This window comes from Oncorhynchus clarkii, chromosome 27, assembly GCF_045791955.1.
Source record: "Oncorhynchus clarkii lewisi isolate Uvic-CL-2024 chromosome 27, UVic_Ocla_1.0, whole genome shotgun sequence".
Classification (NCBI taxonomy): Eukaryota; Metazoa; Chordata; class Actinopteri; order Salmoniformes; family Salmonidae; genus Oncorhynchus; species Oncorhynchus clarkii.
This window is the reverse complement of record NC_092173.1, coordinates 22061276-22086863: the sequence shown is the minus strand read 5'-3', so window position 1 is coordinate 22086863 and position 25588 is coordinate 22061276. Positions and strand designations below refer to the sequence as shown.

General features: G+C 41.8%; 1 protein-coding gene across 1 annotated transcript in view; it reads right to left on the bottom strand.

Annotated features, from left to right (window-relative positions):
• LOC139385858 (cell adhesion molecule 1-like) overlaps positions 1 to 25588 on the bottom strand; it is a 156734-nt gene that overhangs the window by 6210 nt on the left and 124936 nt on the right. Inside the window, exons 6-9 of the mRNA XM_071131129.1 lie at positions 23764 to 23922; positions 22405 to 22501; positions 21900 to 22072; positions 13893 to 13946 (exon numbers count right to left, since the gene is read on the bottom strand). Of these exons, the coding sequence (XP_070987230.1) occupies positions 13893 to 13946; positions 21900 to 22072; positions 22405 to 22501; positions 23764 to 23922 (483 nt within the window). The remainder of the gene's footprint in view (positions 1 to 13892; positions 13947 to 21899; positions 22073 to 22404; positions 22502 to 23763; positions 23923 to 25588) is intronic.

The window sequence follows — 25588 nt, the reverse complement described above, 5'->3', positions numbered from 1 at the left end:
CTGCAGCACTCCACCAATCAGGCCTTTATGGTAGAGATGGAAGCCACTCCTCAGTAAAAGGCATATGACAGCCCGCTTGGAGTTTGCCGAAAGGCATCTAAAGACTCTCAGACCATGAGAAACAAGATTCTCTGTTCTGATGAAACCAACTCTTTGTCCTGAATGCCAACGGTCACATCTGGAGGAAACCTGGCACCATCCCTAGGGTGAAGCATGGTGGTGGCAGCATTATGCTCTGGGGATGTTTTTCAGCGGCAGGGACTGGGAGACTAGTCAGGATCGAGGCAAAGATGAACGGAGCAAAGTACTGAGAGATCCTTAAAGGAAACCTGATCCAGAGCGCTCAGGACCTCAGAATGGGGCAAAGGTTCACCTTCCAACAGGACAATGACTCTAAGCACACAGCCAAGACAATGCAGCAGTGACTTCGGGACAAGTCTCTGAATGTCCTTGAGTGTTTCTGCAAAAGATCCCATGGCACTTATCGTAAGAGTAGGGGTGTTAACCCCGGTGTCCTGGCTAAATTCCCAAATCTGGCCCTCAAACCATCACGGTCACCTAATAATCCCCAGTTTACGATTGGCTCATTCATCCCCCTCCTCTACCCTGTAACTATTCCCCAGGTCGTTGCTGTAAATGAGAACGTGTTCTCAGTCAACTTACCTGGCAAAATAAAGGATAAATTAAATAAAAAAATAAAAAACAGCCCGGACTTGAACCGGATAAAACATCTCTGGAGAGACCTGAAAATAGCTGTGCAGCAACGCTCCCCATCCAGCCTGACAGAGCTTGAGAGAATCAGCAGAGAGGAATGAGAGAAACTCCCCAAATACAGATGTGCCAAGCTTGTAATTTCCACTTTGAAATTTCAGACTTGATTTATCAACCCCTACAAAAATGTTAATTTATTATAATCCACTGTACAGGATAAATATGGCAAAGGCAGGCTGGACTGATTTGAATTGAGCCTTAGATTTGAAAGTGTCTTTTAGGCCTGTGAGGTCAATCCTTTATGTGTTGTTTGGAACAGGGGTGCAACTTTCACTGGGGACGGGGCCTACTCTTTATTTGACTGATGTAGCTAAGAAGGTAACAGCTGTTTGACTTAACAGAAAAAAAATATTTATTCTCAGTGCTGAGCTAGTAGTGTAACTGACATGGAACGTTAGCTAATGTCTCATCCCCCCTCGACTGAAGTTCTGTCTGAAGAGAATGAACTAGAGCTAGCTAGTAGCTACCACAGCCTGCTCAGCTCTAGCCTCTAGCTATCTGTCAGGTAGCAGCATCTAACAGCTGGTGTGTGTATGGAAATGTTTTGTAGCCTTTTTGTCCCGTTTCAACAGAAGTAAATTCACTTTGAATGGTAATCAGTGAATGGATACAAAGTTCCATCTTGAGTTGATAGCTAGGTTACAGTCTGGGATCTGGGAATAATGGTCATTTCAATTATTGAACCATTGATTCTATTATTGGATAATATAATGTATATATCTACACAAAGGTCATTCTTTGTCATGCCTCATTTGAGCAGGATCAGTTGGTGACAGGGGTTTCATCAGAGTCATACATCCAGCGAAGACCAGTCTGTGACGGCTCTGAGGTGAACTTTGAAGATACAACACTGCATTCTCTTTGCAGCAAACAATGGACAAGCAAGAAGCTTCAAAGATTTGAACTATTTTAAGAAAGTCTGACAAACCTCTAAAGTTGAATTTCCGACGTTATCAAGGGTTTATAGAGGCTTTTCCCGATGACACAAAACATGACAGACAAAAATGTGAAGAAGACCTGGGTAACACTATTGATGAAGATGAAAGCATACAGATATGTTTGAATGTGCAGTCATGTTCATATAATCTCAGACATAAATTATTGCAAGTTAAGACCATCCATAGAACATACCAGTGAAAATGAATATCATGCACTCAGAAATGAAAATCCTCTGCTGGAGGTGTAAAACACAAAAGGAGACATATTTGCATATGTTATGATCTTGTCAAGGCTGGCTGAATTCAGGCTTCTCCCTGTTTTTGTTTGCTTGGAAATGTTGATACTGGAGTCTGTTATCAGAAGAAACTGTGTAACCTAGCATTTATGGTGGCTAAGAAAAGCATTGCCATTAATTGGAAGGTTGGTTATCCTCCCAGAATGTCACAATGGGTGGCAGAAATGTCAAGTTATGCATCATTAGATTTAATTTATTACAAGATTAAGGGTATATACTGTGAAACATTCAGAACGTCTGGGTGCCTTATATGGAATACTGTATGACAAAAGGCGTCTGTATTTTAGTTGAGCAGTTGCATATAGATATTTTTTTTCATGGCACACGAGACAACTGTCTGATTTGCGCCTGTCTGAGTGGACTAATCCATTGAGGAGGCCGCGTGGATTCCACGGTCCAAGAATATGGGGATTGTGTCTCAGATGCACAAGGCACAGCTCTCTCCAGAATGCGCTCTCTCCCGCCATTTCATGGACATTCATTGTTTCTTAACTTCATTGTGTGCAACTTCATTGTGTGTCTATCAATTCCCCATCACATACAGTACCAGTCAAAAGTTTGGACACACCTACTCATTCCAGGTTAAATTATTATTTTTTTTTTACTATTTTAAAACTATGAAATAATATATATGGAATCATGTAGTAACCAAAAACATGTTAAACAAATCAAAATATATCTTATATTTGAGATTCTTCAAAGTAGCCTTGATTACAGCTTTGCACACTGTTGGCATTCTCTCAACCAGCTTCATGAGGTAGTCACCTGGAATGTATTTCAATTAACAGGTGGGCCTTGTTAAAAGCACATTTGTGGAATTTCTTTCCTTCTTAATTGAGCCAGTCAGTTGTGTTGTGACAAGGTAGGGGTGGTATACAGAAGATGGCCCTATTTGGTTAAAGACCAAGTCCATATTATGGCAAGAACAGCTAAAAAAAAGCAAACAGAAACGACAGTCCATCATTTCAAGAACCTTGAACATTTCTTCGAGTGCAGTGACAAACACCATCAAGCGCTATGATGAAACTGGCTCTCATGAGGACCGCCACAGGAAAGGAAGACCCAGAGTTACCTCTGCTGCAGAGGATAAGTTCATTAGAGTTAACTGCACCTCAGATTGCAGCGCAAATAAATGCTTCAAGGAGTTCAAGTAACAGACACATCTCAACATCAACTGTTCAGAGGAGACTGTGAATCAGGCCATGGTGGAATTGCTGCAAAGAAACCATTACCAAAGGACACCAATAAGAAGAAGAGACTTGCTTGGGCCAAGAAACAAGAGTGATGGACATTAGACTGGTGGACATCTGAGATGTTTTTTATTTTTTAAATTAGACATTTTTGGTTCCAACCAAACCAACCTTACTCCGTCTTTGTGAGAAGCAGAGTAAGTGAACAGATGATCTCCGCATGCGACTTTCCCACCATTAAGCATGGAGAAGGAGGTGTAATGGTGCTTTGCTGGTGACACTGTCTGTGATTTATTTAGAATTCAAGGCACACTTAACACGCGAGGCTACCACAGCATTCTGCAGCGATACGCCATCCCATCTGGTTTGCACTTAGTGGGACTGTCATTTGTTTTTCAACAGGACAATTACCCAAAACATACCTCCAGGCTGCGTAAGGGCTATTTGACCAAGAAGGAGAGTGATGGAGTGCTGCATCAGATGACCTGGCCTCCACAATAACCCAACCTCAACCCAATTGAGTTGGTTTGGGATGAGTTGATGACTGCAGAGTGAAGGAAAATCATCCAACAATTGCTCAGCATATGTGAGAACTCCTTCAAGACTTTTGGAAAAGTATTCCAGGTGAAGCTGGTTGAGAGAATACCAAGAGTGTGCAAATCTGTCATCAAGGCAAAGGGTGGCTCCTTTGAAGAATCAAAAATATAAATATATTTTGATTTGTTTGAACACTTTTTTTGGTTACTACATGATTCCATATATGTTATTTCATAGTTGTTATTCTACAATGTAGAAATAGTAAAAATAATTTTAAAAACCTTGAATGAGTAGGTGTGTCCAAACTTTTGAATGGTACTGTATATCACCAGTAGTAACCTACATTTACCATTAATTCCCATAATTTCTAATCTGCAATGTTTGTTAGGTTACGGTAATTTCTGTTAATGCATTGAATATATTATTATTACAGTCATTTAACTTCCTCATTGTTGGAGTGGACATGTGTTTTGTAGAACTCACAACCTATGCTACACTTTAAAAAAAAAGTTTTTGTTTATTTCTTTCCATTTCGAGTTTTGTCAATTTATTCAGCGTCTTTTGTTTGAAACGCTCCGGTCAATGTTGAATACAAATATAGAAGTTGGACTAGTCTACCTGGCCTGCGCTCAAATGTAGGCCTATAAATGTGCCCATTTGGGGATGTCTGATAATATTTCTGATTGTCTTAACTCACCACCACTAATGAGCTGTGGAGCTTCTCAATGTAATCTTTCTTCACCTCAAACAGCACATAAATGAAATCTGTTTTTATAATCAATTGAGAATGACAAAAGTTCCTCAAAGTATTTAAAGAATATTTCCAGCTCTCTCCCTTTTCGATAACCACTCGGCAAGAAGGTGAAAAATGTAAAGCTCTGATCCAGTGGAAATGTCATAAAATACCTGATTACTTCTAATCCCTTGCACTAATAGCCTACAGCTGTGTCTGTCCCGAGCTCATCGGCGCGGAATATTTAGTTGTTTATATTTTTACATTTTCTCCCCAATTTCGAACCCCAGGCTGTAGTGACGCCGCAACACTGCGATGCAGTACCTTAGAACGCTGTGCCACTCGGGAGGTTGGGCCCAGAATATTTTATACAATGTTTCAAGTTTGCTAGCACGAGTTTCTGGGTGACCCAGTTGATAGTTGATACAATGTTTCAAGTTCGTTGCAGACAGGCCATGTGTAGCCAATGTGATTCATAGGATTAAAAAAAAAACAGGATATTTTCTACCTGCAGGCTGCAATGTTTGTATGTATTGGCTGTATGTACGCTATTTTTACATAGTTGGCAATGGCAATAAAAGTTACATTTAGATTTGTATAATTTTCATTTCGATTTAGATAGAATGTAGATTTACCACAGGTAATGATTTTGAGATACAAATACTTCAAATTTAAATTAAACTGTTCCACGAAAATGTGCATATGAAAATCTAAACTGGCATGAAGATTGGTAGAAATGGTAAGGGTTCCTAACTGCTGGTGTAGCCTATTACCGACAACTTCAGGAGCGTAATTCTGTGAAGACCAGCAGCAGCGGGAGAAAGTTATTTTCTTCTGGTTAGGCTATCTTGATCTCTGACTCCCTCTTGAGTAATTTGTGTGTCTTAATTATTTAATCAAACAGCCTGCTAGAGATTCAGAGACAAACTTGCTTTATCAATTCTGAACAAAGCAGTAAAGATTCGCAGACTCAACCATGACATTTTATGGAGGTGCGTAAATACAGGTGAAGGACTGATGGCAACACATAAAATCTCTGAATGGAGAGTTGACTGTGAACTCTGGACCATGGGATGTTAGCAAAAATGTACTTTGGGAAACTTTGGTTTGACAAAACAAGCTTCTCAACTACACACAAAAGGATACTGAATGCTGCCTGCTTCTACCGTGTTCCTTTAAAGTGGTTTTCTGGGGAAGGTCATGGCTAAGGAAAGTGATTGACTAGCTAATGGAAAATATATTCCAGTGCTCTACCCTGCTCTCACAGTAGCAGCTGTACCACATGTTCCGGTGGACAACGTAACCAAGACTCTAACCTACTCAGAAAGAATATTAGAGGAACTGAGTTCTCTGAACTTCCAATGCCGTATATTGTTACCCTTTGGAGGGTCAGCAGGTAGACAAACTAACACACCACTTCTGGTTAGACATTCTCCTGCTGTGCATGTCAACCTAAGAATGTTGAAAGGGTTCATAATGGGTTTTGAGGAATATTGAATCCATCTGTGCCTGTTTTCCTTTTTTACCTCAAATATTGCCAAATATGATCTTCTAACATTAGCTGCTCAAGATCTGAGAAAAAGTTGTAAAGTTTCCAAGTTAAATATCCATATTTCAAGTTAAAATCAGGCCTATATGAGAAAACCATCTTCATTTAGTATGACACTCTTTGAACATCGTCATCCTTGCACAATACAACCTATACACACCCCTGGGGACCAATTAGAGTGGACTATTGTACAGACTAAATTGGAGCTAGTGGCTAATTTTCTCCTCACATAAATGGATGTATTTTTTGTTGCTAAATCAAGAAAGCAAAGCACACCCATTACAAAGGGAACCAATCTGCTAATATGAGTCAACATCATTTGCATATCAAATAAGCATTTAATGTTAAGCCTCAAAGGCTAATGATATACACGTGTTAAGTGTTTGCATTAAATGTTTGACAAATGACTAAATGTTTTATAAACAATGAATTAACGCACACTAACTGTCTGAATCAGTAGTGTTAGAGCCAGGCTTGATGTGCATTCTGATTCAAGCCTGGCTCTAACACTATTGACTCAGACAGTTCATTTATTGTTAATGCCTATGCAGTGGAAACTGACCTATTGCCTCTACCATTCACTTCTCTTTCACATACAGTATATTTCGTAATACACTAGTATGACTTTACTTCAGCCCTAAATGAGTACATTATGATAAGGTGCCATCTGATTTCAAAGGTGCTAAACCATGTGGGTATATGTATCCAAAGGATTCACTCAGTCAAAGCCGTGAACAGCTGAATCATTCACATGTCTTCTTGCTTCTGTCTCAGCACCAGGAGAATCAGGATAATAAAGTCACACTCTGGTCTGCCTGCCTGTTTGCTTGTTCGTCTGCCTGTCTGTCTGCAGAGCTATCTTTGGCAGTGCTTCAGCAGCACAATGAGGTGTGCCGAAGTTAGGCACTGTAGAGTTTCAACGTCAGAACGTGGAAGACTTCTCACTTCCACTGTAGCCCATTAACTCAGTGACATATTCAGGATTCAACACTATTAGTGACACCATGTAGCCTCGCCTTGGTGTGGTTGGTAACACTTAACATGGCTATATTTTCTAACAGATAGGACTTAGCTCATACAGTAAGATACTGTTAACCATTCTGTTAACCACTAACATGTATTACTGTTTATGTTATGCATTGTTATGACAGTAAAGACAGTTCAACATTTTGTAGAACATTTGCTAATGTTTGCACTGAAGATTACATGCACAGCTTGAAGGCACACCCACGTACTTTTGAAAGATGAAGAAGCCATACTCCATAAGACAGTGATGAAACATATCAGAACACACAAAAACAACTGTGAAAGTATCAACGTCCACTTACAGTAAGACAGCATACTTCTCTAGTTTCACTCCAATACATTTCAGCTATAGTCAATAACAATGAAATTGCCTCACAAAACAAAGCAGAGGAGAGAAAAGTCAAGGTCAAGTGTTCCATTCATTCCTTATTCTTAGTGCCAGCTAAACTCAGATTGACTCATTCATTGTTGATGAAAGGTCCTTCCCTGGAGTAGGATCAATTTAGCTGGATGATAGTGGATACGCTGTGGTGGGCTAGCATCCTTGCAGCATACAAACACAGGCTTGACGGAGATCTGTGTGGTAGCAGGCAGCATGACTAGTGGCCTATCTTTGGCGCTGTATACATAATATACATTAAGACAATATAGAGCCTGCAGCTGAACGGGGAACTGTGGATACCCTGCATGCGGAGGACTTAGTGCTCCTCCAGCCACTGAGCCTGTACATCTGGATCAGTTGTTAAACCACAGGGTTCTGGAGATCTCATTTAACTGAACAGGATACTCAACATTTACTTCTTACAGTTCATTTATTCAACATGCACACCGGCACAATGTACAGTACAGGAGCCCTGTCAAGTGGTTTGAGTTTTCAATAGAGATCATTGTGAATGGTGAGAAGTGTTTCTGTCCAGATGCTTCTCTACTCTCTACTCTCTCCAGCCAAGGCGAGGTAAGGAGGGGGTTAGCAGGAGATTACCCAGGATATGATGTCCCTCCCTGGGATCATCTCTGAATGTTTGACGAGTGAGGGCTTTACCTCAGCAGACTGCCTTTATACCCCTTGAGATGTAGAATCAGAATGACTACTACCCCCTCACCAATAGGATCCAGTCTGCCAGCACAATACCAGAAACCACTCTGTTTAATAATGCCGGCTGAAATCTATTCACACCAGATCCTCCATAAAAGCCATGGTGCCTGGAGCATTGCATTAGGTTAGCAAACCAATCAGAGAGGCAGCACTTATGAATTAGGATGGGCACTGTACTTGTTTGTGTGCCATTTTATAATAGTAAAAAATATTTTAAAATAAATTCCCCATACATTTGTGAGGTGGAAGACCTTCAGGAAAAAGACGATTGGGTAACCCCTGCACTCTCAGTCTCTTTACTTTAAAAAGGTTAATACAGCTGCTTTAAAACCTACTTTTTAATGCACTTCACAATAACCTTCGGTTAAGTAAATGTTGGTGTACCTATAGTTGACAGTATAGCACTGAAAAGAGGTTAGGCTTTATCACACCCATGACACAATGCTTTCATAGATTGTGGCTCATCTCTCCCTTGAACTCCGCAGGGACTTAGTCCTACATCTTTTATATAAGAAACACTGAAAAGGTTGACAATGTGAACTCTCCAAGCACCCCCTTTCTTTTTCTCTTTGTTTGTTTGTTTGTTTGTTTCTTCCTTTCTTTCTTTCTCTGAGATAGAGCAGTAGATACAAAACGTGGAGGGCTGGCCAGCTCTACACCAGAGATGTACAAACGACTCTGTGGTTTCATGCTTTACCATGGCATTTGCTCCTCCTCAACACAAAACCATATTTAGGCCTTGAACCACTGGCTCTATAGCCTGTTGCTAGGCTACACCAAGGATATGCAAAGAAAAAATAAAAACACTTATCAAGGAGAGAAAAATCTAGCAGGGCATGAAAGCATTACACTGTGGAAATGAAAAGCTACATTCTACATGAACTGGGAACCACACAAAGAGGAAACGGTGCATAAACAACTTGTTCAGAATGGAACCCCACAGAATGTTTCCCTTAGCTTCATAAAGGGAAGTGGAGAGGCCACATGGAGGGATGGCTGCTTGTGTGGATCAATGGAAAATGGCAGCTTGAGAGCTGTATGTTTACACATTCATTTGGATAACACCATTCACACACATCACAGGAGCGCACTGTGTGGTGCTCGGGGCAGGGAGGAACTAGCTTAAGTAGTCCTCGATTTGTTCCTAACAGGAATCCCTGTGAAGTCCAATGAAGAGTTCTCTAAGTACAATGTAAAGCTATGGTACATAACATTATATTTCAATCTCTATGGGCCTCAGGCATACAAGGATATTCTGGTCATGACACTCAAGTTACCCTCTGTTGCGAATATTCGTTTTATACTTGAACAGAGTAAAATGCCAACAGAAGGTGCGGTTCTGCAGCTTAGAGTAATGCAATGTGACGCTTTGCAGGCCAGGTTAACAAGGCCCCTGTGACATGGTATTTAGAAGAGTAGTGAACAGCAAGAAAGCTCTATTACATCCTACCAGCATGCACTGCAGAAATCATGTCAAACCCCCGTTTAAGTCCTGTCTCTCGGAAATCACTGAGGAGTTATGCAAACGTCTCCACTGCCGCATGCAGTAAGCTGTAAGTGAAGAATAATTGGTATACAATGAAAAACACAACACACCATTTTAACAACCACCTGTTTTTACAAATTGCATTCTCACTGTAAGTTGGCTGACACCCATGGGAGTTGAACCCCAATACTATAACTACAGTATCATCTGTGCTTCTCTGTAGAGACCATATAAGATCATTCAACAGTCTCCTCAGAGTTTTGTCCTAATCCAAGGACAATCATAAAACATCAGACATACACATGTAGGATCTTTTGCGCCAGTTTGCTACAGCAGGAAAATAATCCTGCAGCAACAGGGCATGTGTATTAATATATAGATTATAATTAATGAAAAAATGAAACAATTACAAACTTCTGAAGCCTTTTTAAACTTCGAAATACACTACAGGATGAAAATGTCCTGCATTGCATGAAGGTTCTCCTGCAACAGGGTGAGCAAATTAAGATTCTACATCTGTATAAAAGTACAAATACTGGGACACATTATAGTAGCATGTCATTGATACAGAAGATCATATACAGAAAAGTTCCCCCCTCTTCTGTGGTGCGAAATATTCCAAATGGACAATAAAAAAAACTTAGAAATAGGGGCTAGACCTCCTTCATATCACAGACCACTCACTCACCTTGTAGACCTGATTGTGCAGTTGATGAGACACTCAGACTCTCTACTCCCTCTACTCAGACACACAAAATGGCCTCCGGAGCTTTCCAGCACCAGCATGAAAGGGACCTGATTACTTCTCTAGTGCCTGAGTGGAAATCAAACAGCCCATACTGTACCACCACCCACCACCACCTCCTCCACTGTAGGAGCCTGCAGTGTGACATGCCATGGGACATGTACTGTACGTATGATACATCTTGATGGGCTGGCTTTGAATGAATTGGGATGACTTCATGCTAGCTCTGGAAGTACATTGTCAGCTATGCAAGTGCATTTGCCCCTTCCCTGTGTGTTAGTAGATAATGAAAGCAGGACCTATGGAGTACTTCAATAGCGTAGATTTTCATTCAAACGTTTGAGGGAACTATGCTTGCAAATATTGATAGAAATCTGGGTTTAGCTGGCAAACAACAGTCCAAAAAAATATAAAATAATGAATGGCAGTTGTCAATCCTGCAGTTACTCTGCAATATAAATACCATATTTAGTTATCTCTAAATGTCACCTCCCGATGCTGCCAAGTACTTTTGGCCAACATTAGGCTTCAATAGACATTTTAAAAGCCCCAACCCATCCCAGAAGTCCCATCCTATTTCTCTCACTGCCAGTTTATCAGAAATGTATTATCTTCTACATGGACTTTCTCTCACTGATGAATTAATTTGGCGATCCTAGTACATTGTCTCCATGTGTCCTTATATGAACAAACCTGAGCTATCTACAATGCAGGAGAGACAGATTTTTGTTTTGTTTTTGAGTTTATTTGAACAACCATATTATACACATTTTTGTTTTACCAATAGCAACACACTTCTCCCATAAAAGTGAAAAGAATAGGAACTGAGCTACATACAGTACTGTAGAAGATCCAGCACTAAAATAATAGGAACTGAGCTACATACAGTACTGTAGAAGATCCAGCACTAAAATAATAGGAACTGAGCTACATACAGTACTGTAGAAGATCCAGCACTAAAAGAATAGGAACTGAGCTACATACAGTACTGTAGAAGATCCAGCACTAAAAGAATAGGAACTGAGCTACATACAGTACTGTAGAAGATCCAGCACTAAAAGAATAGGAACTGAGCTACATACAGTACTGTAGAAGATCCAGCACTAAAAGAATAGGAACTGAGCTACATACAGTACTGTAGAAGATCCAGCACTAAAATAATAGGAACTGAGCTACATACAGTACTGTAGAAGATCCAGCACTAAAAGAATAGGAACTGAGCTACATACAGTACTGTAGAAGATCCAGCACTAAAATAATAGGAACTGAGCTACATACAGTACTGTAGAAGATCCAGCACTAAACGAATAGGAACTGAGCTACATACAGTACTGTAGAAGATCCAGCACTAAAAGAATAGGAACTGAGCTACATACAGTACTGTAGAAGATCCAGCACTAAAATAATAGGAACTGAGCTACATACAGTACTGTAGAAGATCCAGCACTAAAATAATAGGAACTGAGCTACATACAGTACTGTAGAAGATCCAGCACTAAAAGGTATGTACAAAGGTGGGCCAGCTGACACTGTAAATAAACTGACCTCCATCCATATCATAAGCAGTGGTGACCCATCATTAAGGCTAGGTGGGCAGTTATTATTATTATTATATTTTTTGTTGCCTGTTTTGCATGATATTTTGGCATTAACATATCAGTTTGCAATTTTTTTTTTTTTAAGTATTGAGCTAATAAAGTCACATACAAACATTTTTTGCTTTCACTCATGGGGACACTAAGTCACCACAAAATGTAAGGGAGGGCAAAACAATTCAAGCCCCTTGGGTGCTGCCATATATTTATATTAGAAGTGCCCATCCATGAAGGCTCAAGGTCATTGGCCACAGATAAAATGATGTCAAATCACATTATATCTACCGTAGCTTTGATTGCAACATCTTAGCTAGCAAGCTAGACAAGTAGTCATCATCATGAATCAAATCGACAATCTACTGGCAAATCCTTTTCAATCATTGTCATATGAAGAGAAATTATAGATAAAACGTATCGGTGCTCATTGGACATTACACAAAGTCAGACAGCTAACGACAACATCAGATGAGCTAACATTAGTAACCTAACCAATTCGCTATAGTATTAACTGGTATACGACTCCTTGCCGTTCCTCAAGTTATAACGCGTTAGTTGCTTACTGGACCCAGGCAATCTGTGTGAAATGTTAACTAGTTAACGAACTAACCACTATCTGTGAACTAATGTTTTCCCTCTACAGTGTGAGGTTAATTTTCACAATGAGAGAATTAGGTGAAAATGAGGCGTTGTTTGTTAAACAAGTGGATTCAGGGATCAAGTGTAGCTGGAGCTGGGCCTGGTTTAAGTGGGATGCCACCATAGAGTTGAAAGGAACACCACACACTTTCTCTCTTTCTCACTTGTTCAATACAGTGGATAAAAAGGGTTATGCCAGGTGTACTCTCTGCCTGAAAGAGATCAGTTATGCCAACAGAGGGTAAAAAGTGCAAAAAGTGTACAATGTAATAATGTGCAGTTTAGGCCCAAAATATTGTTTTTGTGGTGTTGAACTTGACAGTAACACTTGTGTGAGTGAGGAGGGTTTATTTCATTTTTTACTCAGTGAAAGTTATTTTTGCACACACTTGATCAATGTCTACAGTACTACAGTGGCCACTATAATAGAGCAAAAATAGAATGCCTGTTTGTTTCATTCTATTTCTACTTAAGATGTTTTTTCCCCAAGTGCAATATTTAGATGTGTGTGGTCACAAGCATCCTATTATAAAGGCTGTCATGATAACTGCAATATCAGTGTATTGTTTTTTTCTCAAGACTTGAGTGTCATTTGCAGTAAAGTCTAGGCAACAAATAACATTGGATTGCTTCCTTTCCGCTGACAGCCAGGTGTAGCCGTGGTAAGAGTAAGTAAGTTCACTCCATGGTGCTGAAAAGAAAGCTTTGCAGTTGGGACAATTGTCTAGGCCCTAACAGTTTGTGGGCACCATTTGTCACCGTTATAGTGCAGTTAATGTATTGTTTAGTGTTGTGTTGTGTAGTTGCTTTGCTGGCATGCATCTAAAAAAATATATATAGAGTTTGCCAAACTCTTTATATATATATATAAAACGGTCAATGTTTCCAGGCCTACAAAGATGGATGTGATTGTGATTTGATGGGGAGATGTAAAGGGCATTATAATGTGAATGTGATGACAGCGTGCGCAGGTTGATATAAGGCTGCATGGCGATGCTGATAAGATAGCAGAGAGCCAAGCGACCAACATGTCTCCTCCATCCTCACAGATCAAACATGTGACAGGTGTCACTGAAAGCACAGTGTAGGTCGTCCGCCATTTCACCTATCAGCAGGACAATCTGATTAAGACTGCCTGCCCGCAGTCTCTCCCTCTCTCTTCCTCTCTCCCAAACTCTCTCACCCACTCCCTCTTTCTCGTTGTACAACACTACTGCAGACCCACACAAGCAAGCATGCACACGCGTACACACAGGCGAGGGGTGAGAGTGAACAAAGCGTGGACATACAGTACCTTGGGTGTTGTCTAGGTTCAAGGTGGTGGGTGCGGGGATCGTGGTAGGAGCATCTAGATGGAAAACATACAAAATAAAGACATGAATAAGAAATAAAGAAAGTGTGAGAAGCCATTAAGGATGGGTTCATGCAAGTATGGAAGTAGCAGGATTGGGAAAGTGTCAAATCTCTAAGTAACTACTGTAGTACCACTATAGAGATAATGATTTAGGTTCTGTATTGTATGCTGTGTATGTTTTTCCCTCAGGAAGGACGTTGCTTTTCCAGAATTGCCTTCTTCATCTGTAAACTGTGTCAACGCATCATTGATGGCTTTTCTAGTGATAGTGAAGGCAATATCAGAGCATAGATAATGCATAGTGCGTGATATCAGGTCATTCCAACCTTACTTAGACCTCTACTCATCAACAATAGGCCAAAACGTTGGCATGAACACATCAAATTTAAAATGTTGTATACTCATACCGTAGTTTGAAAAACAAACTTAATGTGTCCAATATTGCTCATAAACATTCAATGGGTAGTTGGGAAGTCATAAATGAACATATTAAGTGATTATTTCCAGTAATTAAGTTAAGCAGTGCATTAAGCAACTCTGGCACACTCCCTGCAGTTCTTCTGCACCCCTTGCAACAGTAACAGACTGATAGTGTACTGATGAGGCCTTTCATAACACCACAAACAAAATAATGAGAATGACAAAATGGAGGCCAACACAGGTATGCAGCGGTGCTAAGAGGCTTGAAAGCTTCCCTGCCACAGGGAATATCTGCCTGCTTTTGGCACAGAGAGAGATAGCGCCGGCCCCTTGCTGGGGACAAGTCACAGCGGGAGAAATTGGCTGGCTGTCTCCATGCCTTTACTGTCTGTGCCCATCAGAAGTCCACAGTAGGGGACCACACACTTCCAAACTAATGATAAAACATCAAGGGCGGCATAATGTCGCTGCTGGGGAAGGAGGGGGAAAGGGGAGGAGAGGTGAGGAAGGGGATATCAGGAACAGATTCTCCGCAAACAATATTTATGGGGGATTTCTTCTTTCTCTGTGACCGAAGGCGGTCTGATAGCTGAAATGTCAGAGTCTGAGAAATAGGGTATGCAAGCCAGGGATAAGAGGCTGCCACAAAGGCCTGGATGGGATGTGGCACATATAATAGTCTAGCAAACAAGTATTCTCCATGGGCAATTTGCAGGCTGGATGACTTGGCTCCACATTATGATTGCTGAAACATGAATATATTTGAAGGGGGCATATTTTCAGGGTGCATTTCTATTTGTAAGAAAACTGAAACAACATGGGAGAAATTGTTTAACTATGCCCTCTTAAACCTGGCAGCTAATAAACATTATTTTTCTTCACCTTTTAGCAATTCTATATACATTGCTTTATATGCACAGTTGCTTCATCATTGGGCAAAGTAGATCTCTGACTCAAACAAATACTCCATAAAGTACTACAGTACAACCATGTCATCAGATGGATTTTTCAAAACACATTAAACTATGTTTTCTCTTGACACTGTATGACTGGGTTATTGATTTGCAGTCTGATGTTTCATCTGTTATTCTGTTCTATGGTGCAGAGATGGGTGATGGCCAGAATCTGTGTGATTCAACACGTTTGTTTTCACAGCAGCCCTTCATCCAACTCAGGGTCAACAGAGCCATATTTGAGCATGCTTTCTGACTAGGCTTGACACACAGATGGGAATCTTTGACCTCATGGTCGTGTAGGAAATCTTTGGGTCAGGGAGTCAACTGCATTACAAACCCTTGAGCAAAATACATAATTGATCTCCTGCCAACAGCTAGTATGTGTGAGTTATAGCACCAGGTCAGCTTTGTACAATGAATAGAGTTTGGTGGGAGACTAGCTGGGAGCCTGTTTTGGACCTGTTTTCTCCCACACTGGACTTAAACCAACCATGGAGCAGCATTCACAGCCTACTGGAAGCAACTCAGAACCAGCAGAGGCCAACAAGCCTATCTACCTTCTCTCTCACCCTTAGACTAGAATACAACTGACAACTAAACAGGGTCTGTTATTTACTGTAGACTTGCCCTTCTAGTGCCGGAGTACACAGAGAGGTCACACTATTTCTGTTAGGGATGGAGTGTTTCTTAGTGCAGTGCTAGGCTGAGGGAAGATGAGAGTAGAAAACGGTACATTCCCATGCTCAGAAAGTAGCATACATGAATATCTAATATGTCTAGAATAGCACTCACATTGATTCACATTCTGTACTCTCCTGTTGCCCTTCAGTAGTTAGGAGTGTTCCTGGTCATCTAGCTTTGACATGGTACAACTACTGTACATAGTCCTCAGACAGATCCACGTTAATGAACATCAGGGATATACTAAGAGCAGCTGTGGATTCCAACACTAGACACTAATGGGCTCCTCCAGGGCCTAATACAAGTAGAAAACAGGATATTGTACACAGAAAAAGCCACCCAGCAGTCTCTTCACCTAGAGACACACCTGCTAATCTGACACATCTGTGGTTCTCATCATGCTTACCCCTAGACGTAGCCATGCTCAGAAACACACACTCGTTAAGCTAGTGTACAGTAGCTAGCAGGATTAGTCAGGCAAAACAATCCTCTTATGGACCAACAGCATGGCTTATTTTGTTTGGCATCTAATCCTGTGGAATAATAGAACTGGGAATCTCAAACATAATTAAACAGCATTATTAGCACCTTTTTCAAATCTCCAGTGTCTCATTAATGCTCTAACTAGAAGAATAGAGACTGCACTGATAGCTCTGATAACACCAGAGATATGCTGTTTCTAATGTTGAGGTGGTAAAAGATTGCAAAGCTGCACTTAAAATGTAAAATGGGATATTTCACTGTGCAAAAGGCATACAAATAGTTAATTCTTCTACAAAGCATGTACAGCTCACACATGCTAGCATGTTTGCTACACCAGCAAACACACATTTTCACCATGGAAATTCATTCATGAGTCTTCTTTGCGTGTCCCGTAGTTCGTCCAGTTTATCTCTGTTGAGTAAGGAGCAGGTTGTTCCTTCAAAGAAATGTAGGACAATGCAATATGGAGACATGAGGAGAGTCTAGATGAAGAGACACCTACTATAGAACTTGATTATGCATGGGAGAGGAGTAAATCTCCAAAAACAAATGGTCAGCTCACATTCCCCATCAAACCAACGTGCTACAACAAGTATGAACGTAAAAGACAAAACAACATATATCAAAAGATGGTGTGTATGGAAAATGTTTTCTATCCTGGCTGTTTCACTTTCTCACAAGCACCAAACTGAAGCTAAATCTATTTGGAACTGCTAGATGTGTGTTGTTCAAAACCCCAAATAATCATATTCCAAACAAAGGATCCATCTGGAAGCCAGGCTACAGCCTGATTCCCAAACCTCAAATATTTTCCTGTAGATACTGTACAGTGCATTCTGAAAGTTTTCAGACCCGTTTACGTTTTCCATATTTTGTTACGTTACAGCCTTATTCTAAAATGTATTAAATATCTTTTTTTCTCATCAATCTACAAACAATACCCCATAATGACAAAGCAAAAACTAGTTTTGTGAAACATTTGGCACATTTATTTAATACATAAGTATTCAGACCTTTTGCTATGAGAATCGAAATTGAGCTCAGTTGCATCCTGTTTCCATTGATCATCCTTGAGATGTTTCTACAACTTGATTGAAGTCCACCTGTGGTAAATTCAATTGATTGGACATGATTTGGAAAGTCACACACCTGTCTATATAAGGTCCCACAGTTGACAGTGCATGTCAGAGCAAAAATCAAGCCATGAGGTTGAAGGAACTGTCCGCTGAGCTCTGAGACAGAATTGTGTCGAGGCACAGATCTGGGAAAGGGTACCAAAAATATTTCTGCAGCATTGAAGGTCTTCAAGAACACAGTGGACTCCATCATTCTTAAATGGAAGAAGTTTGGAACCACCAAGACTCAGAAGGGCCTCTGTGGAGATGGGAGAACCTTCCAGAAGGACCACCATCTCTGAAGCACTCCACCAATCAGGCATTTATGGTGGAGTGGCCAGATGGAAGCACCCCCTCAGTAAAAGACACATGACAGCCTGCTTGGAGTTTGCCAAAAGGCAACTAAAAGACTCTCAGACCACGAGAAACAAGATTCTCTGGTCTGGTGAAGCCAAGATTGACACTTTGGCCTGAATGCCAAGCGTCACATCTGGAGGAAATCTGGCACCATCACTACGGTGAAGCATGGTGGTGGCAGCATTATGCTGTGGGGATGTTTTTCAGCGGCAGGGACTGGGAGACTAGTCAGGATCGAGGGAAATCTGAACGTAGCAAATCACAGAGAGATACTTGATGAAAAACTTCTCAAATGAAATTGTATTGGTCACCTATACATGGTTAGCAGATGCTAATGTGAGTGTAGCGAACTGCTTGTGCTTCTAGTTCCAACAGTGCAGTAATATCTAACAAGTAATCTAAAAATGACCAACAACTACCAAATACACACAAACCTAAAGGGGGGAATGAGAATATGTACATATAAGTATATGGATGAGGCAAGGTACAGTAGATGGTATAACATACAGTATATACATGTGATATGAGTAATGTAAGATATGTAAACATTATTAAAGTGGCAATATTTAAAGTTGCATTGTTTAAAGTGACTAGTGATCCATTTATTAAAGTGTCCAGTGATTGGGTCTCAATATAGCAGCAGCCTCTCTGAGTTAGTGATTGCTGTTTAGCAGTCTGATGGCCTTGAGATAGAAGCTGTTTCTCAATCTCTCGGTCCCAGCTTTGATGCATCTGTACTGACCTCGCCTTCTGGATGATAGCGGTGTGAATAGGCAGTGGCTCGGGGGGTTGTCATTGATGATCTTTTTGGCCTTCCTGTGACATCGGGTACTGTAGGTGTCCTGGATGGCAGGTAGTTTGCCCCCGGTGATGCATTATGCGGTTGAGGGCAGTGCAGTTGCCGTACCAGGCTGTGATACAGCCCGACAGGATGCTCTCGATTGTGCATCTGTAAAAGTTTGTCAGGGTTTCAGGTGACAAGCCACATTTTTTCAGCCTCCTGAGGTTGAAGAGGCGGTGCTGCTGTCTGTGGGGTGGACCATTTCAGTTTGTCTGTGATGTGTACGCCGAGGAACTTAAAACTTTCCACCTTCTCCACTGCTGTCCCTTCGATGTGGATAGGGGGGTGCTCCCTCTGCTGTTTCCTGAAGTCCACGATCATCTCCTTTGTTTTGTTGACATTGAGTGAGAGGTTGTTTTCCTGACACCACACTCTGAGTGCCCTCACCTCCTCCCTGTAGGCTGTCTCATCGCTGTTGGTGATCAAGCCAACCACTGTTGTGTCGTCTGCAAACTTGATGATTGAGTTGGAGGCGTGCATGACGCAGTCGTGGGTGAACAGGGAGTACAGGAGAGGGTTGAGCCCACACCCCTGAGCACACACCACGGTGTTGAGGGTCAGCGAAGTGACCTGGTGGCGGTCCGTCAGAAAGTTCAGGACCCAGTTGCACAGGGAGGGGTTGAGACCCAGGGCATCCAGCTTGATGATGAGCATGGAGGGTATATGGTGTTGAATGCTGAGTAGTCAATGAACAGCCTTCTTACATAGGTATTATTTTTGTCCAGATGGGATAGGGCAGTGTGCAGTGCGATGGCGATTGCGTCATCTGTGGACCTGTTGAGGCATTATGCAAACTGAAGTGGGTCTAGGGTGGCCGGTAAGGTGGTGGTGATATGATCCTTGACTAGTCTCTCAAAGCACTTCCTGATGACAGAATTGCGTGCTGCGGGGTGGTAGTCGTTTAGTTCAGTTATATTTGCCTTCTTGGGTACTGGAACAATGGGTAGCCATTTTGAAGCATATGGGGACAACAGACTGGGATAGGAGCGATTTAATATGTCCGTAAACACACCAGCCAGCTGGTCTCCGCATGCTCTGAGGAAGCGGAGAGGGATGCCGTCTGGGCCAGCAGGCTTGCGAGGGTTAACATGTTTAAATGTTTTACTCGCGTCGGCCACTGAGAAGGAGAGGGGGGGCCGCAGTCTTTCTTAGCGGGTCACGACAGTGGAACTGTATTATCCTCAAAGCGTGCAAAGAAAGTAGTTAGTAGTTAGTAGTTAGTTTGCCTGGAAACGTGACATTGCTATCCGTGACGTGGCTGTTTTTGTTTTTGTAGTCCGTGATTTCCTGTAGACCCTGCCACATACTGGGCTGTGTCTGGGCCGTTGAATTGTGACTCCACCTTCTCCATGTACCGGCATTTCGCTGGTTTGATTGCCTTGCGGAGGGAATAACTACACTGTTTATATTCAGCCATATCACCAGACCTCTTTCCATGGTTAAATGCGGTGGATCGCACTTTCAGTTTTTCTTGAATGCCGCCATCCATCCACGGTTTCTGGTTAGGGTAGGTTTTAATTGTCACAGTGGGTATGACATCGCCAATGCACTTATTTAGAAACATACTCACCGAGTCAGCATATAGATCAATGTTGTTCCCTGAGGTTGACCAGAACATATTCCAGTCCGCGTGATCAAAACTATTTGGGAGCATGGCTTCCGATTGGTCAGACCAGCGTTGAATGTTTCTCGTCACTGGTACAACATGTTTGAGTTTCTGCCTATAAGCCGGGACAAGCAAGATGGCGTCGTGGTCGGATTTGCTGAAGGGAGGGCGGGGGAGGGCTTTGTATGCATCGCAGAAGTTAGAGTAGCAGTGGGCGAGAGTATTAGCCCTACCTGTCGTGCAATCAATATGCTGATAAAATGTAGGTAACATTGATCTCAAATTAGCTTTGTTAAATTCCCCAGCTATATTAAATGCAGCCTCCAGGTATATAGTTTCCAGTTTATATAGAGTCCAGTGAAGTTCCTTGAGGGCCGTCTTGGGGTTCGCTTGAGTGGGTGGGGGATGTACACAGCTGTGACTATAACTGATGAGAGTGCTGAGGTCCAAAGTGTTCAGGACCTCAGACTGGGGCGAAGGTTCACCTTCCAACAGGACAACGACCCTAAGCACACAGCCAAGACAACACAGGAGTGGCTTCGGACAAGTCTCTGAATGTCCTTGTGTGGCCCAGCCAGAGCCCGGACTTGAACCTGATCGAACATCTCTGGAGAACATCTCACAATTATCTCTGAAGATAATTGTGCAACGACGCTCCCCATCCAACCTGACAGAGCTTGAGTGGATCTGCAGAGAAGAATGGGAGAAACTCCCCAAATACAGGTGTGCCAAGCTTGTAGCGCTTCATATTTAATAAATTTCCAAAAATGTATAAAAAACTGTTTTTGCTTTGTCATCATGGGGTATTGTATGTAGATTGGTGAGGGGGAAAAACGATTCCAAAGGCACAGTAACTGTATGACAGTGACATTAGAGAGGGAGTTTGAATCATGCCTCTAATGGATGAGAGTGGATAGTGCACCAATTACGAGTTCAGTCATAGGATGAAACCCTTAATAGGCCTGGACTGTTATTTAATAGCACGTGCCATCCTTTTGATGGGAGATAATTACTAGGGGACTAAGAGGGACAAACAGACGTCACCATCTGCCTAAGAGCACTTACAGAAATACAATCTCAGAGTGGCATTGCTATAAGTGCCATAGTAACCTAAGTCAGAGAGCCATACATGTTAGAGTGAGGATTTTCTGTCAGTGTTAGTTAGAATAAATCTGTTAGTCAGAGCCATCTGTTACTATGTTACAGTGTGTCAGTGATATGGTTGCTGTGATGTATTCACCTAGAGAAACCTGTATTCAGTGAACTGACTCCTGAGAAGCTTCAATGGAAAATTTTGCAAATTCTAATGAGTGGTTAAGATTACCTAATGGCAACAAATCTACTAGACACATCTGTACACACTGTGAACATGAAAACCTGTATCAGCAATACAGACCACCTTGCCTGGACTCATCTCCAAATATAGATAGAATCACAGAACAAACTACAGGCGACAGTAGCTACGACGCCCCGTATAACAGTACGTACCGTATACAAAGAGGATGTAGTCATCGTAGGCCTCTCCCACGGCGTTGGAGGCCACACAGCGGTACGTGCCGTTGTACGACTTGTTGAGGTTTTCGATGAAGAGGTCAGAGCCGGTGATCACGGTGTGAGACGGCACATCATCATCCACTCTGAGCCAGCTGATCTGATGGGGCCTGGAGGACACAAATACCAACCACATCAGAAAGACCCTGCACGACCCCCGTCAATAGACAAAATTTCACTCTAAAGGTCAGAACTCAGATCAGTGTGGGAGAGCCATTGGCAGGTTCCGTCTAATGATGTATTATACACAGAACACACTACCAATTGGTAACATTTAAATGCTACAATGCATTGGAAAGGTTAGGGGAGTGCTTTGGCTGACAGAAAGGGGATATAGGACGCCTGGAAGTGTCATGTAGCTGTCTATGTTGGTATTTTTAAGGACAGAGTGCTGTACTGTTAACTAGTATTACATGATATGTGTGGATGGATGGATACTCACTGTGGTTTGCCTTTTGCTATGCACGTCAGCTCTAGATTCTCTCCCTCTCTTGTTAAACCTTCAGGGAATGCCTGAACAATCTTCACTTCTGGTTGATCTGAAAGTAGGCAGATGGTATTTTCACATACACATTGTCTACAAGCAGTACACACTTTCTAATTCATATCATACTCACAGCTATAGCAATGTTAACCTATCTCAACCTGATTCATGCTTTTAGTCACTCTATAAAAAGGCTATATACTGTATATTCAAACCAGTGAAAGAGACATTTGTCAGTGAGCTATAATATAAGAATACATATAACATATACAGACAGGTTTCTCAAAAGCAACTTCTAGTCATGCGCGGATACATGTGGGTGGTCGTGGGAATTGAACCCACTACCTGGGCATTACTAGCACCATGCTCTACCAACTGACCTACAAAGGACCACGCTATAATGCATTGGGGAGTTTAGAGGAGTGCTTTGGCTGGCTATGATAGTGTCATTACACCATTACTTGTATTATTACTCTTGTATGACCAGTATATTTTCAGCTCAACTCCACCGACTAAGGCTTTGAGTGGAATAGGACTACATAATCCTAGCTATCAAAGGAACATAGCCCCATGGTTAAACAGAGAAAAGGACTATGTGTTCAGACAATCTATCTAACCTTAAAGTAAAATAGATATTTTTTCTTTCTCTTATCTATGTTAGCAGAAGATTGCCAAAATGTCAAGCGGTTCTAGTTGAGCTTTCCCTTTAGCCTAGAAAGGTTAGGCAAAGCACTCGTCTCTTTTAATAAATGAATATTCTACACAGACTACCAAAGGTTAGCGTAACCTTTCTCTGATGATCTACACTGTGTAAGGACGACTGTTCTACCTCTTCAACCAATAAATCGTTTGAGGAAATAGCAAATCACATTTGACACAAGTCTAGAGCAAAGGTAACTTTTACGTGGAGGTGATTATATTATATTCCAGGAGATGTATTGTAAAGCCAATCTCTAACTCTGGACTGCCAGGTATTTTAACTAGATACAGAATTGATGATCTAATTCATTCATATGGAGTGCCTTCAGAAGGTATTCATACCCCTTGACTTATTCCTCATTTTGTTGCATTACAGCATGATAATTGTAGAAAAATTGGCTAAACAAATCTAAAAACATGTTTTCAGTTTGACATTATGGGGTATTGTGTGTAGATGGGTGAGAAAAAGGCTGTAACACAACAAAATGTGGAATAAGTCAAAGGGTATGAATACTTTCTGAAGGCACTGTATCCCCCCTCTGTGATAGCCTTCGGGACTGCGAGAGTCAATAACATTATATTTCCAGGCCATGCCTGCTTCATTTCCGGGTCACTCACATAGCACTTCCAGATATCTCTGTGCCCGGAGGTCCTTCACGGCTGGGTGGTCGATGATGCAGCTGACTGGCGCTCCGTCATCCTCCTTGGACACGGTGAGTCTCAGCCTACTGGTGACTGTGAACATCCCGTCGTAGGTCTCATCCACCGTCATCTTGCCTAGGAACAATAAAATACACAGGGGAGGGGAACCAACGTCCATAGAGATGTCTTAACTCACAACAGATGATCACATTATTCACATTGCCACAACATTTACCACAACAAAAATATTTAATTTCACACTGCATTATGTGTGCAGTCGAGCTAAACACAAGGTGACATTGACCACCTTTTACACCTTAAAATCATTACATTTACAAGCCTACTTGATGTAGTTTAAAAACCCAAAGATTCTCATTGAATCCAGAGTGAGGTAGGAATGATGTGGTTGTGGTTTGATAATGAGTGTGTGTCTATGCAGCAGCCTGGAGACTGAGTGGGGTTCTGTTCTGTGGTGTCTAGGCTAACCCCTACAGTAATCAGCTGCCCACCAGGCTCCTACATGTGTCTGGCTGTCAGAGGGGCATTCATTTAGAGAGCATTACAATGCCACAGGGGCAGCGCGTTAGCCATAGTGCTGAGTGTGATGGTTTACTCGCACTTAATGAAGTGAGAATATAATTACAGGGCCTTCTGTGACCTGCAGCACACTTCCATCTCCGCCAGCCGACCAGCCAGTCACAGGGGAGCACGTCTAGGGCTCAGATAGGGCATCACACTGCTGCTCCAACACACACTGACCACATACACTAACATGCACATTGCTATATAGCTATTAACCCCATGACACTTAGATAGGGAAAACTCCTGAGAGATGGTTGCTGAAAAACAACCGTAGAGAAAGGTTCTTTCTAGTGGTTTGCTCTGCAAATATTCAGTAATAATCGTAGCTGAAAAAAAAACAATGATTTAGGCCCCTGTTTTTATGTGTTTTCAGATTATCTATCCTTAGTTGTTGACACTTCAATAAGTATATCAGCAACTTGTGACTTGGATTTCAATGTAAACCTGATCCACTTGGAACAGACGTCAATTCAACGTCTATTCCACGTTGGTTCAACGCCATTTCATTAATATGACATGGAAACAACATTGATTCAACCAGTGTGTGCCAAGTGGGGAGCTTCATAAGCAAATTAATTGCTTATTTAAGAGCGTATTTGCTTATGAGAGTCATAATGAGAAGTGAGCTGTGTTTCCATAGGTGCTAAAGGATGTGTAACGAGTGTGCTGCATGTCGGGATGTCGGGAAGCATGACGGGAAGCAAGTACAGGGAGTGAGTGTTTTAATAAATAAATACATCAAAAATAAACACGAAACACAAACAACGCACCGACATGAAACAGAGTAAATAATACCTGAGGAAAGAACCAAGGGGAGTGAACAGATATAGGGAAGATAATCAAGGAGGTGATGGAGTCCAGGTGAGTGTCATGAGGCGCAGGTGCGCGAGATGATAATCAGCAGCCTGATGACCTATAGGCCGGGGAGGGAGTATACGTGACAGGACGTGACTTCCTGGTACGCCCACGTCCGTCCTCTGCCAGTCTGGATTAGCCTCTGTTCAACATGGTGGCATTTCACTAATCTAACGAGCCTGTCTACCTGCCTGCCTAACGTAACCACACCAGCCCAGCCTACCACAGAGGATGCAAGATCTCAAAAACACAAATTGACTTCCACTTCTGTAACACTGGAGGTGCAGATTTATCTTATATTCGCTCAGTCTAAATATTGAGTATGCTCAGCAAGCCAAATGAGTCCTCTCTATTCTAATACATA